A 13,510-nucleotide genomic window follows, 5' to 3' on the forward strand; every position below is an offset into this window, starting at 1 on the left:
TCACTAGTAGAAAACGGAGCTTTATTACTGGTTCGTAAGAACCTTTAGTGCCGATTCTGCAACCGGCACTAAAGGGTGGAGACTAAAGCCCCCCCCCCCCCTCTTAGTACTGGTTCGGCATGAACCGCCACTAAAGGCCGACCACGTGGCGTGAGCTCGCGCCGTGGTATGGGGGACCTTTAGTACCGGTTGGCAACACCAACCGGTACTAAAGGATATTTTTTTAATTTTTGTTTTTGAAAATTTTGGAAAAATGATTTTTTTCGATTTTCAATTTTCTGAATTATTTGATGATTTAGTCTCTAATCACCTCTCTTAACTGCTCAAGTATGGATCACTGATTTCAAATCGTCTAACTTCCCAACCGGTCACCCATCCTCTCACCACCCCAGCGTGAGCACGCTTAACTTCGGAGTTCTATTCCCCCTACTTTCCAAGTCTGCACTTGTTATTTTCCTGAGAAACGTAAGCTGTCAATCCTATTAACCATCAGGAGTTTAGCTTGAGCATTAGGTCACACGTTTCACTGTTTGAGTTTGAAACTATTGTTCTAAAAAACAGTAATTATCTAGTAACACTAATATTTCTTGAATAAGTAGTTTGACCATAGTTTGACTATAGTTTGACCAGATTTGACCAAAATTCAAAAAACTGAAATAATTATTTAGTAACACTAATATTCTTGAATAATTATTTAGTAACGCTAATATTTCTTGAATAAGTAGTTTGACCACAGTTTGACCAAAATTCAAAAAAACTGAAATTTGAGCATATCTGTTTTTCCTTTTAGAATTTGAGGAATCTAAAAATTTGCAAACAGGCCGTAGGCAATCAAAATCGGATGCGGATTTTCGTGCTGAACATTTTGATATATTATGCGTTTTTTCGACGTCGTATGCAAAAGATATTGTCGTTTTACTTTTTCATCACACTTTTTTGCAAAACATGTCCAAATTTAAGTTTTTAAAATTTCCTAACTTGTAGATGTAGTTACATAACTACATGTCGAAGTATTTTAATTTTTGAAGTTTTTATCATTTTTTTTGTTTTTTTCAATACTGAAATGGCGATACACAGTTAAGACTCTTTAGTGCCGGTTGGTGACACAAACCGGTACTATAGGTTAGACCTTTAGTGCCGGTTTGTGACACAAACCGGCACTAAAGGGGATCGTGGGGCCCCGGCCTGACGCCAGCCTGCCACCACCCCTTTAGTACCGGTTCGTGGCACTAATGCACGGACCGGCACTAATGCATAGCCGTTCGAACCGGCACTAATGATCACATTAGTGCCGGCTCAAATACAAACCGGGACTAATGAGCTGAACATTTGACCCTTTTTCTACTAGTGCATGGAGGATATGTAAGATAATTTTGGAGAAGTCTTCGGGCAGGTGATAGTGAGACCGATACACTCCCAATTACGGTAGGACTAAATTTTTGCCTTACTGATGGATGAGGACACGAAGGATATATAAGGAGACATACCTTGGTGTATGCTCTTCACTGATGATGTGGTCTTATTTGACAAAACAAGATTGGGCATCAATAGGAAAATAGATTTTCGAAGACATACTTTAGAGTCCAAGGGTCTTAGGGCATCTCCAACATGGATATCACTACACGGACGGCATCGATTGTCCATGGACACGTCCAGACTTGTCTGTGTGCAATAGGCGTGGCTGCGTCCATCTAACACCGTCCCTATTAGCCAGGCAGACACCCAATTTTCATAGATTTATTAGATGATTTTTTGTACAAAATTAAGATCTCTAAAGACATATTCTACTCCTCCCTGTTGCAGGTGAGGTCGACCCCTAAGTCGGAGCCACCTGCCTTGTTGTAGTTGGCAGCCAGCGTGTATGAGTCAGACTTCCCGATGTGTGCCTCTTTGGGATCGTCATCGTGCTGCTCTGGCACCTCGTCGTTCAAACCCTCGAGTTGTGTGAAGAGGAGGTCCCTCTGCGTGTCGTTGACACGGACCTAGCGCCGCTCGTGCTCGATGGTGTGGTGGCTCTACACATATGTGTGCACCACCCAGTTCTCATCAAGGACGCCTAGGTTCGTGAGGAGCTCCACTACAGCGGCAACATATGGGCACTCCGCCTCGAATTGAGCCACCAATGTGTGGTACTCCTCTAGGAGCGCGAGGTTGAGATACAGCTCCAGGCAGGAGGCTACTGATCAGGCTTGTCACTTAAGCCTGAGGTCCTACCTGGTGCCGTCTGTTCGACGCAGGGATGCTACTGCTGTTCGTAGGTTCGAGAACCATGCCGGCTACGTAGTTGCTGCGTCCCATGTGTTCCAGGTGAATGAACCTCATAGAGGGCGCCCTTACCCTACTGCAGGACCACAAGGACATTGGCAATCGGAGCAATTTTTTCCGGTGGTTAACGCTTGGCACACATTGAGCGTCGTAGTTAGTCACCATATGTCAGTGAAAAGTGTGCTCACATGATGAGAGATTTTGTCTGTTTATTTCGTTGTTTATTTCGTCTGCTACTGAACAATTTGCTCCCAGTTATTAATTAATCCGTGTTTGATCATGTAAACGTTTTAGTTTATTTATCAATTTCTCAAGATTTCTTCCTGGAACAGGTATAACCGAACCTTCGTGAATGTACTACAATCACTAAGTATGACAGGAAGATTTCAGTTGCTATTCTACTTCCACTCTTAATTTAGCTACTGTGTCCTCCATGGTATGTTTTCAGGAATGCAATCCATGTTATCTAGATAGAATTGATAATATATGTAAAAGTAAATACATTGTTCTTTACTTCAGGATTTGTAATCCTTATGATTTATCCTGCTTGTGGAATGTCCAGTTTTGTACGTAGGATTTGCAGTCCGTCTGATTTCATTTAAAAATTGCTATGCACTTCCTTTCTTATTACGAGAAATTTTATTTTATCCAACTTCACATGTTATTTTTCATCATTTTCATATAAGATCGATCAGTCAAACGGTCATAAAGATATGTTGGATTTCAGGTAGCATTTACATTTTGATAAATGGGCATTGTAGTCTTATATTTTCTGTTATTGTGGTTTGCGAATATCTATATATAAAGAGCATGACCTTTGCAAAGTTATCTAATATATCTGCTCAAACATTTACAACGGATATTTATTAATCATATATACTGTTTCTCCTAAAATATGTTTGTAACCTTATTAGGATTTATAGTCCAGATGAATTGATTTCGTAAATATGTTTCTCGGCATGGTGCAGTGAGTAGAGTACTGAGCAGTTACCTGCTCTGAGGGAAAGAAGAGCTAGCTGACACAGCGAAAATATTTGTATATATGGCTATAGTTGTGCCAGGAATTTCTGCTGGATGCACTATTCTATTTTTTCTCGACCTAGTGTATGTCCAATCCATTTTGTTTTATCAGAAATGCAATCCATGTTATCTAGCAGGGAGAAAGCGATAATATGTACAACTAAATTTATTGTTTCTTAGTCCAAGATTGGTAATGATTTATCCAACGTGTGGAATGTCTCGTTGGTAGAATTTGCAGTCCATCTGATTTTATTACTACGAATTGCTGTGCACTTCGGTCACTTCATACGAGAAATTTCATGGAATCCAACTTCATAGAATATTTTCTATCTTCTGCATATCAATTACCAGTCGAACGGACACAAAAAGATCGGTTAGCCCGATTTAAGGTAGCAATGACATTGTAGCTCTTTTTTTATGTTATTGGGAATCTCCCTATGTCTAAAACGCTCGACCCTTGCAAAGTTATCTAATATGTCTTCTCAAAGATTTGCATTGGATGTTTATTAACCATATGTATAGTTTCTCATAAAATACGTTCACAGTTTTTGTAACCATTTGGATTTTCAGTCCATATATATGAATTGATTCATAAGATTTCTTCTGCACTTCATTTCATTCAAGAATATATCATTAGATCAAACTCCCTAGAATATTTTCTATTATTTTCATGTGATGAGTCAAATGTCTATACAGACATGTTGGATTTAAGCTAGTGTGGCATTGTAGTCCTTTTTTCTCTCTCTTCTTGTGGTATGAGAACACACCTAATCAAAGAGTTGAAAAAGTGCATGCGGCACCTTATCAATCTCTCCATGTCTAGAAGGCATGACCTTGAAAAGTAATCTAATGAAAGATAATAAAAACTTTAGAAGGAAGTTCTATTACACAACCCTTGGTCGGTTTTGGGTTCCGACAATGCCAAACAAGAGGTAATACCCCAGTATATTCAGGCTTTAGTACTGGTTGGGAGAGTTAAGTATCCCAGTCGGTTCCACAGAAAACAATTAACAAATTCTACGCTACAATGTTTATTTGCAAATTCTTACACTTATTTTTTACTGATAATTTGCACGCTTTATGCTGTAGTGTATATTTGCAATTTTTAATACTGCTGAAAATTTACAAGTTTACGCGGCAGTTAGTTGTCCTAGTGCGAAAGATGGTGCCAAAATTAGCGCACAGAATATAGGGGTGCGAAGGGGGATGCTGGAAAACGTGCGCCCAAATGCAATAGACGTGCATGCCACTCATTGCCTAGACATAGCTTGGTGCAGCACCCATCTTCTATAAGCTATCAGTCGGCATACCATATGCATGCAAGTCTTACAATTGTTCCAGATACTTACGATAACCATGTTAGCTTGTCCTAACTATTGCAGAACCAGAAACATACTGCAGGATGAACATCCAATGGCCTGTAGTGGGGGTACCACACCCGCTGGGCACCAAATCCTCACTTGATGTGCATGATCATCCGCTATGTATCACATGTGGCATAAAGAAACAATAGATTATCAATTAAAAAAACGAAAAGAAATACGTGGTCATTGGTATTTTTATATCAATCCTCTCAAACCCGTGTCTGGGTTAACTCTCTAATCCATCTTCTGTAGCTAGTTGAAAGGTGAACTGGAGTTGAGAGGTGGAATGGATAGGTAGGATGAGACTGAAGTGAAGTGAAGTTCTTCCAAACTCATCTTATGTGCCTTCTGCATTTGGAAGATAAAATTTATCTTCTACCACCACAACACTTCAGGGTCTAGGGGATGTGCTTGAGGATGCCTCTCATTCCAATATCAGATTTCTGTTTATTCTTGTCTCTTTGTCTTGCTACCAAATCTTGACAGAAGTCCGCCATTTGTGTAAGCTAGAGCATAGGAAAAACGATAGTCAGCAAGGTTTTGGATCCCAAGTGGACATTTTTTTCTGGAGGGGCACCGGAATTTTCGGTTACCGTGGTAACCGCGAAATACCAGAAAAAATTGGGACGAAATTTGAAATTAAATTTTGAATTCCAATTTTTTGACGTTGATATAGATAGGCGTTTAACCTCCACATTATCACGTATCTGGCCCTACCGTAGTGTTTCTTCAACCCGAACAACCCTTGCTAAAAAGGTCGCGAGTTCGACCCCTGGCCGCTCCAACAATTTTGCCAGTTTTTTTTTAACTTTTGCATATAAAAAAGAAATTAAAAAGCGTGAGACAAGACTCTAACCCGCGACGCGCTGTTAAGGAAAGTGTGGCTTTGCCACTAGGACACGACCAGTTATTTTATGATAGAAGAGATGGCCTTTATTTAAATACACTCTGAGCGTTTGAATTCAAAAATTTCAAAAATTTCGAGATTTTTTGCCCGGTATGAGTGTTTCTCGAGGGGAGGTCGGTCAACACGTTAACCGGGCGAGATCGCGAAATTTCGTTCGGTAACCAAAACAGTGAGTCAGACATGATAAGCAGAAGATAATGAGTTTGACATACCTCTAGCTATGATTGGATCTAGTATATTATATGTAAGTACTGGCCGTGTGAAGTTGGCGGGCACATTAGCTACACTTTTAATGTCCAAGCAATATCATATCTTCTAGTACTACTAGAAGAACGCCCGTGCGTTGCAACGGGGCCACATTAACTTTAAAAGTTCAATATCAATTATGTTAATATTACATTTAATATTCTCATACATATTAAATGACATTGACGACCTTTTTTACCATCAAATTCTCACACACACGCACCCTCTCCCTCCCTCTTCCTCACTCGGAAGGTGGGACGAAAATAAATCCGAAACGGAGACTACCAACTGAGACATTAAGAGTAGAGATCATTTAGTTGATAAGAATAAATAGAAAACGGTGTTAAAAAGGAGAAACAGATTAGAATACATTGAAAAACCAAAAGGACGATGTAAAAGGGGATTCGCCTTGCCCCCCGGGCCTTGCCACAGAACCGGCTCAGCGGTCTAGTCCCCGCGCGGTCGTCTTCTCCTGTTCCCCGAGCCGCGTCGCTACAGAGCCGGGCTCCCGCCCGACCACCTCGCTGGCATCTAAGGGGAATGGATAAAGGTGACGCCCTTCCTTCCCTGCCCCCATGGCCTCACTCCTCCTCGACGCCCCCTCCCAAATCCACTTCTCCTCCTCGCTCGCTCGATCCCGTCGATCTGGACGAAGTCAGACGCCACGACCACCATGACCGACCCCGTCCACATGGCCACTACCCTCCCTGCGGGCAAGGAGCTTGTCGAGGAGCTCCGAACGCCTTCGCTACTTCGTCTGCGCCAACGAGATCAAGTCCAGCACCCCCGCATCAACGTCGCTGCCGTCTTCCTCAACCTTGGGCCACCGCGACATTGCCGTTCGATCCGCGCCGCCCCGAGCTCCCATGTCTTCCCCTAGGGTGCCATTGACACCGCCATGATCTCCTCTTGCCTTTCCCCTGTTTCCCCTCTTGTTTGCTCTCGTTAGGTACTTCGCCATGGCCGAGAACCGCCGTCCGCCATGGCCATTGCAGGGGTAGCCACCGAGCTCCTCGAACTGACCCCATGGCACATGCCCGCTCCTATGCACGCCCCTGCCCGAGCCTGCCGCTCTTCTTCCGCGCCCGCGGGGCCACTCCCTCTCCATGCCCACGCCCGTGCTACACCACGACGGTCACGCCCGCCGCTGTCGTCGCGCTCGCCGCAGCCACCGCACCACTGTGCCCCGCGCGACACACACCCTGGCCGCGCGCCACACTCTCGCTGGCTGCGCTCGCCCCGTCTGCTGCCGCCTATCCCTTCGCTCGCCCCGCTGTCGCGCCCCTGCCTTGCGCCGCCTCCAGTCGTGGCCATCTTCTGTCGGCCGCCCCCTCAGCCACGCCGCCCGCATCTCTGCCCTCCACCATCGGCCGCTCGCCTCGCCTGTTGCGTGTTGCTTCCTGCTGCTATGCGCTGCTCTACCGCTGGTACGCTGCTGCGCCATGCCCTCGACACCGCCGTGGACAAATGTGGCGGAGGGATTGTTAATGGAGTACGAGAAGGAGGTGCCGGAGAAGGTGTGGAGAGGCAGGAGGTCTGGGGCGGTGTCACCTGGCTGTGGTGGAGGTGTTTATGCGAGAAGGAGCCGGAGTGAAAGGAGAGGTCACAATTGGAAAGAATCGCAAAAAAAAATCATAACCAGGAGATCTCAGTTCAAAAAAATGCTAATATCGATGGAGGGGTGATTTCCTTCAATAGGTGGAAAACATAGGAAATATTGGTTGTTATCAAGGAAAGGTAAAATTTAGGAAAGTTAGGATTTTTGAACTGATTTCTATGCAAATGGGGTTTTATTGTTTGGTAACGTGATATCAGTACCTGCCCGTTTGTGACGTGTCTGATTAGGAAAGTTTGCAAATGTTAAGAAACTATTTATTGGGAGGAAAGTTGTGACGTGTCTGTTATTTGTTTCCTAAAACAAATTTCACTAATAAGAGAAATCGATTGATTTAGATAAGTTAGGAAAGTTAGATTAAAATGTATTATTTGTTTCCTGAAAATCTGTTATTTGTTTCCTAAGACAAATTGAACCAATAAAAGGAATCGATTGATTTGCATAATTTAAGGAAGTTAGATTCAAATGTATTATTTGTTTCCTGAAAATTTGTTATTTGTTTCCTAAGACAAATTGAACCAATAAAAGGAATCGATTGATTTGCATAATTCAAGGAAGTTAGATCCGTGATTTGTTATACGTTAGGAAAGTTCTGGTTGTAATAAAGAGTGAAGAGAAAAATAAACCGATGGACCAGGGTGGGAGGGGTGGTGGGAGGAGAGACGAAAAAAACCCAGCGAAAATAAACCGCGGACCAGGGTGGGAGGGGGTGGTGGGAGGAGAGACGAAAAAAACCAGCGAAAATAAACCACGGGGACGATTCACCAACTCTTTCATTAGGAGTAGAGAAAATTACATCCAAAACACTGAACATGCATGTGCTGCAATTCATCCACATTTACTGTTTAAAACCACACAAGAGTATTCTCATATGACTCACTTCTGAAATAAACGTCTACGCCGAGACCCAAACTACAGAAAATCAGAAAAGACTCGATAATCCGACAGTACTTCTCGGCAAAGAGTGGCGCACTGCACAGACATGTCGTTGCTGACAATCTGGTAAAAGGGACTTGGTCAGGTGACGGGAGGAGCTGTAAAATGAGACATGTGTTTTAAGATAATCCGTAACTACTGAAACCTTGAACGCTCTTTTTACAGTTCCTCTCATGTTAATCTATATTTATATTTATACCTATTAATAAAGCAAGGTGCGTTTTTTTGTTTTTTTATCTGTTCACCGATGAAAAGTGTGTTTTTAATTTTACCCGATGTGGTACTAAATTTTTGTGCGTTCATCTGCTACAAAAGAAAAAACGTTTATCCAGGATTTCGCACCTGGGCCGCGCGCTGAGGCCCAGCGAAGCCAGACCTCTTATTTTCCAGCCCACACAGCTGGCAGAACCCTATTTGCCGGACGGATCGTCCGATACCCAAAGCTTCGCACAGATTGCCGAATAATGGGCCGGCCCATTTACGTTTTATACTGTGTGTTGTCTTTTTTGTGTTTATTTCTCTTTTTTTTCCTATATCTTTTTTACTTTTTCCTACCAAGTTTAGTTTCCTTTTTTTTCCTTTTTTAGTACATTCAACATTTTCGAAAACCTCGGAATTTAAATTTTTTGTTTGAGTTTTCGATAAATGTTCCAAATTCTAAAACAGTTTCTGTTTAGAAAATGTTCAGAACTTATTTTTCTTTCTGATTCTTTTCTCAAAATAAAATAAATATTTCCAATTTTTTATTTTTTTTATTTTCCACAATTATTCATCATTTCCAATATTTCTTTTTTGCATTTGAAAAAATGTTTCAAATTTGTTTTTTTGTTTTAGTGAATTGTTTAAGAAATTAAAATAATTTTATTAATTGGAAAAAATATTTTCAAAATTGTTCTCAATGTTCAACACAGCTTACGATTTTAAAAAATTGTTCACTAATTCAAAAAATGTTCAGGTTATTATAAAAGGTTAACGTTTCCAGAATTATTTTTGAATTTCAAAATATATTCCAATTTCAAATTTTGTTCATCTTTTTCGGAAATATTCAGCATTTTCAAAAGGTTGTTTGGAATTTAAAATCAAATTCATGTTTCGAAGAATATACGAAAATTCAATCTTATTTTTTTATAATAAGTTTAAAAAAATAAAAAAAATGTCTCAAAACTGACGCTTCATTATGTTTTTAAATATTCGCGCTGGCCATTGGTTATTAGGACATGTTTCTTCGACTAGCTAGCAGCACGTCGTCAGGTCTTTGATTTATGTGCTGCAATTAGTAATACATGCAGTTACGCCGTGATAGAATATGCCGACCAACCCCACCACGATCAAGATCCTGTACGCCAAATATGACCTGCGAGAAGATCGCAGCTCATACCTCCGCTGGCCACTGTTTCGGAGACTGTATTCAGAGGACACATCATTTCTCTCCCTTTACTTCTCGTAACAAATATCTTTCCCGTTGCAACGCACAGGCATATGTGCTAGTAATTCATAACTACTGAACCTCAAGTTCTGAATCATTAATACATGTGGTACTGAGTATAGAAACATCAATAAGCATGTCCGTAATCCAAAGATACCATCGCTAGATGATAGATTTTTGTTCCATGTTTCTAACTTTTTATTATATCAATCCTCAAAAAAAAATCTTATTGTATACATACAAATACATTTGGGTGCGTGCTCGATAAAAGATAGATATCAAAATTAAAGATGATGCAGAAAGAAAAAAGAAATGTATTACATTTGTGTCCATATCCTTGGATGGGTGTACTTTGAATGTATGTTCTTACTCTTATTTGTTTTCTCACTCATATGATAAAACAGAAAACATCCATTTAGTGCAACAGTATGCAGATACAATTTCGGTACATGATATTCACAGATAATGTTATTCAACAAATATTCACCCCCAAAGATTTACAGATTAGATAGAGACAATGCTAGAGATCTGATAATATGCTCATGGCATGGATAAGTCAAAAGTGTCATACTGAATACAACATGTCAAATTTTATAATATATTCGCCTGCAAACTGTAGTTTCCGATCACACAAGAAAACCACACATTTCACCTCTTCAATGATATCCAAATATAACACCTAAGTACAGATTTTTTTTTAACATCAACTAGTAGTTGGAGAATACTTGGCCACAAACTCAGCAATATTCTTGTCCGAGCTTCCTCCTTCCTGCATTGCTTCCTTAGCCTTTCTCGTCCACATAGCAGAATTCTTCATGTACTCCTGCTTCCTCTCACCGTCTAAGACTTCTCTAATGCACCTCTCTACCTCTTCCTTCCGCACTATACCTTCTTTATCACGATGCACACGCACACCAATCCCCCATGCACTCTCAATGTACCTTGCTGTAGTTGGTTGATCTGTCCACTGAGGCATTGCCAAAAGTGGTACGCCTGTAACAATTGCTTCTGTTGTCGAGTTCCATCCACAGTGAGTTAAGAAACAACCTATTCAATTGATGTGTTAGCATATACCAATAGCGTAGTTATTTGGAATGGATTACTTAATATGTTCACTACAAAATATGCAGGACAAACACCTCCTTTATAGTCTATTTTAGTGAATGCGGTTTAATTTCTAGAAAAAAATAATTTATCAGTGGCCCTAAGGTAGGATAATTGAAGGAAGAATATAAATATAAGTTTTGACGTTATGGAAACAGTACTCTAGTTCATCTATGTCGTAGTGCAGAACCAAAAAATAGGAGCCAGCGAACTATGCTCTTCTAGGATCCAATTACTACAAACTCCAGTAACAATAAATTAAATTTATACGCAACCAAGGAAGCATGAGCAGTAAATTAATCTGTTCTTATTTCTATTTTATCCTCTTGCAGGCTTCTCTAGTTACGGCCGAGATAAATAGATATGAAATTATAGTTCGTACTTTATGACAGTAACTGTGCATCTAAAACTTTCCAGTCTTGTATTCATATTGTAAATGCTGCCATTAAACAATAACTTTGTCTGTCATCAAAACAGTTGGCATCAACCATACAGCAGGGGGAAACCATTTTTCACGACGCACAGTATGCAACACCTTGCATACAGAGTACTCCTCTCCTCAGGCTTGCTCTGTTCATCTTGTCATGTCAACACATTCGAAAACTCCATAGCTACACCCATATTCTTTTTTTGCTTCAAAAATAACGCAATTGATTGTAAATATACCATTCCAATTGTATACATCATTTCATACCTGTGGCCTTGTGAGATAAGACTTCAAGCTGGGGGCACCACGAAACAATTAGCCCCTTTTCCTTGCACTTGTCACGGAGCTGTTCAGACAACTTGTGTTCATCAACGGACCTGACAACCCAGAGGAATTGTTTGCCGGAATCGCACAATCCATTGCCTATCTCCTCTAATTGGGCTTGGTCGAGGTCAGCGACAGTCCCATAGGAGGCATATACGACTGAGGAAGGGGGCTGGCTGTCCAGCCATGCCATGCACGGTGCTGTGTTGTCGAGGAGGTCAAACCCATAAGTCTTATTGGACGGCAACCGATTGTCGTCCAGGTAGAACGACGGCAGTGTCGGGCCAATGGTCTTCACGCGCCATGTTGATGCCAAGTAGTCAGCTTCCTGTTTAGATCCATAAGGCTCTCTGTGAGTTGAGCATTCACGGCTCTCCTCTAGTTGTGCTTTGATCAATCTTTATTTCACTCGGGCAAAACAACAAACAGGTGGGGTGCACGCGCAAGGGACCTCACCTTGGGCTCGAGCTCATGGAACGAGTTGACGAGCACGTCGTCGGCGTCCTCCAACCCATCGAACTGCCCCACCACCGCGTCCAGGAACAGAGGGTAGGACTCCGGCGCCGCCACGAACGACGGCACGTCCTCCGGCCCCAGCTCGACGCTCAGCAACCCACGTAGCGCGCTCCCGTCCACGACCGGCAGGCCGACGCGGCCCGCGTAGACCTCCCCGTAGACGACGTCCACCGAGCAGGGCTGCGAGAAGAGCGCGGCCGTCGGCACGCCGGCGGCGCGCGCCACACGGCCTGCCCAGGGTAGGTGCGGGTCGTACACGAGCACGCTCACGGGTCTCCCCTCCGCGGCCTCGGACCGGAAGAGCGCCTCCAGGGTCTCGGACCCCGCGGCCGCCAGCCGGCGCCCGTACTCCCGGAAGTCCGGGCACGCAGCCATGCCGCCTTCATCGAAACCGTCGGAGATGGCGGCGACGCGGAAGGGGGGCAAAGGGGGCGGGACGGTGGCGAGGAGGTGGCGCGTGGTGACTAGCGTGGGGCGGAGGCCGTGGTAGGCGAGGCGACGGCCGAGCTGCAGCATGGGGTTGAGGTGGCCCTGCGCCGCCGGGAAGGCGAGGAGGAGAACATGGCCGCCGCCGCCGCCGTGGCCGTCTGCTCGGACGACGGAGCGTGGGGTATCGGAAGTCGTCTCCATTTCTGACGAGTTGCGCGCGTTGGACTTGAGAGGAAAGTGCAGGTTCAGGTTGGCAGTCCCTCCCAAACTTTAGAGTTTGTTTGTGCGATCGTATCATCACAAGATTGGTTCTGGAGCTTTTGGGAAGTGGACAACCACATCTTTATTATTACTGACTTATGAATCCTGGCATCTTGCAATAGGTTGGACGGCATCAATATGACAAAAATAATGGAGGGTCATTTTGTTACTACTAGTCTGATCGTAGCCCAAAGCAGAAAGGAGAAGCTATTTGGTTTGAGACAAGAGCAAAGACAATATATAGGGTGAGATAAGCAGGCTATAGGAGTAAAATATTATATATTTACTTTGTTGGAGGAGAGAGAAGAGGAGAGAGACGGAAAGCGGGCCGTAGAATAAGAGCCGGCTATAGCATGAGACCCAACACACTTTCTGAGATCGTAAGATGGGTCAGCTATCAATAAAGTAGTACATATTTAAATTTTACTATTGTGCAAGCCAGCTATTAGGTTGACTCTAGATGACCGGCAACTTCATATAGCCTGTTTTTAGATGTGTTATTAACCAGGCTCTAAGGGTGTCTTTGGTTTGAGATTCAGTTTGTCAAAGGTTGTCACATCTAAAGTTAGGCATGTATGACAAACTTAGGTAGATGTTTGGTTCAAGCCACCATTAGGCAAACCATATTTGAGCCCCACATTACATACACATAAAAAATATGACAAGATTC

The 13,510-nt window shown here is 42.8% G+C and overlaps 1 protein-coding gene across 1 annotated transcript; it reads right to left on the reverse strand.

Moving 5' to 3' along the window:
* Window positions 1-10,308: 10,308 nt before the first annotated feature.
* Window positions 10,309-12,861, reverse strand: LOC123051165 (UDP-glycosyltransferase 79). The gene is made up of 3 exons (XM_044473971.1): window positions 12,091-12,861; window positions 11,578-11,962; window positions 10,309-10,826 (listed from the first exon to the last, which is right to left on the reverse strand). The coding sequence occupies exons 1-3, from the start codon at window positions 12,778-12,780 to the stop codon at window positions 10,483-10,485; spliced, it is 1,419 nt and encodes a 472-aa protein (XP_044329906.1). The 5' UTR covers window positions 12,781-12,861; the 3' UTR covers window positions 10,309-10,482.
* Window positions 12,862-13,510: the final 649 nt, after the last annotated feature.

This window comes from Triticum aestivum, chromosome 2D, assembly GCF_018294505.1.
Source record: "Triticum aestivum cultivar Chinese Spring chromosome 2D, IWGSC CS RefSeq v2.1, whole genome shotgun sequence".
Taxonomy (NCBI): domain Eukaryota; kingdom Viridiplantae; phylum Streptophyta; class Magnoliopsida; order Poales; family Poaceae; genus Triticum; species Triticum aestivum.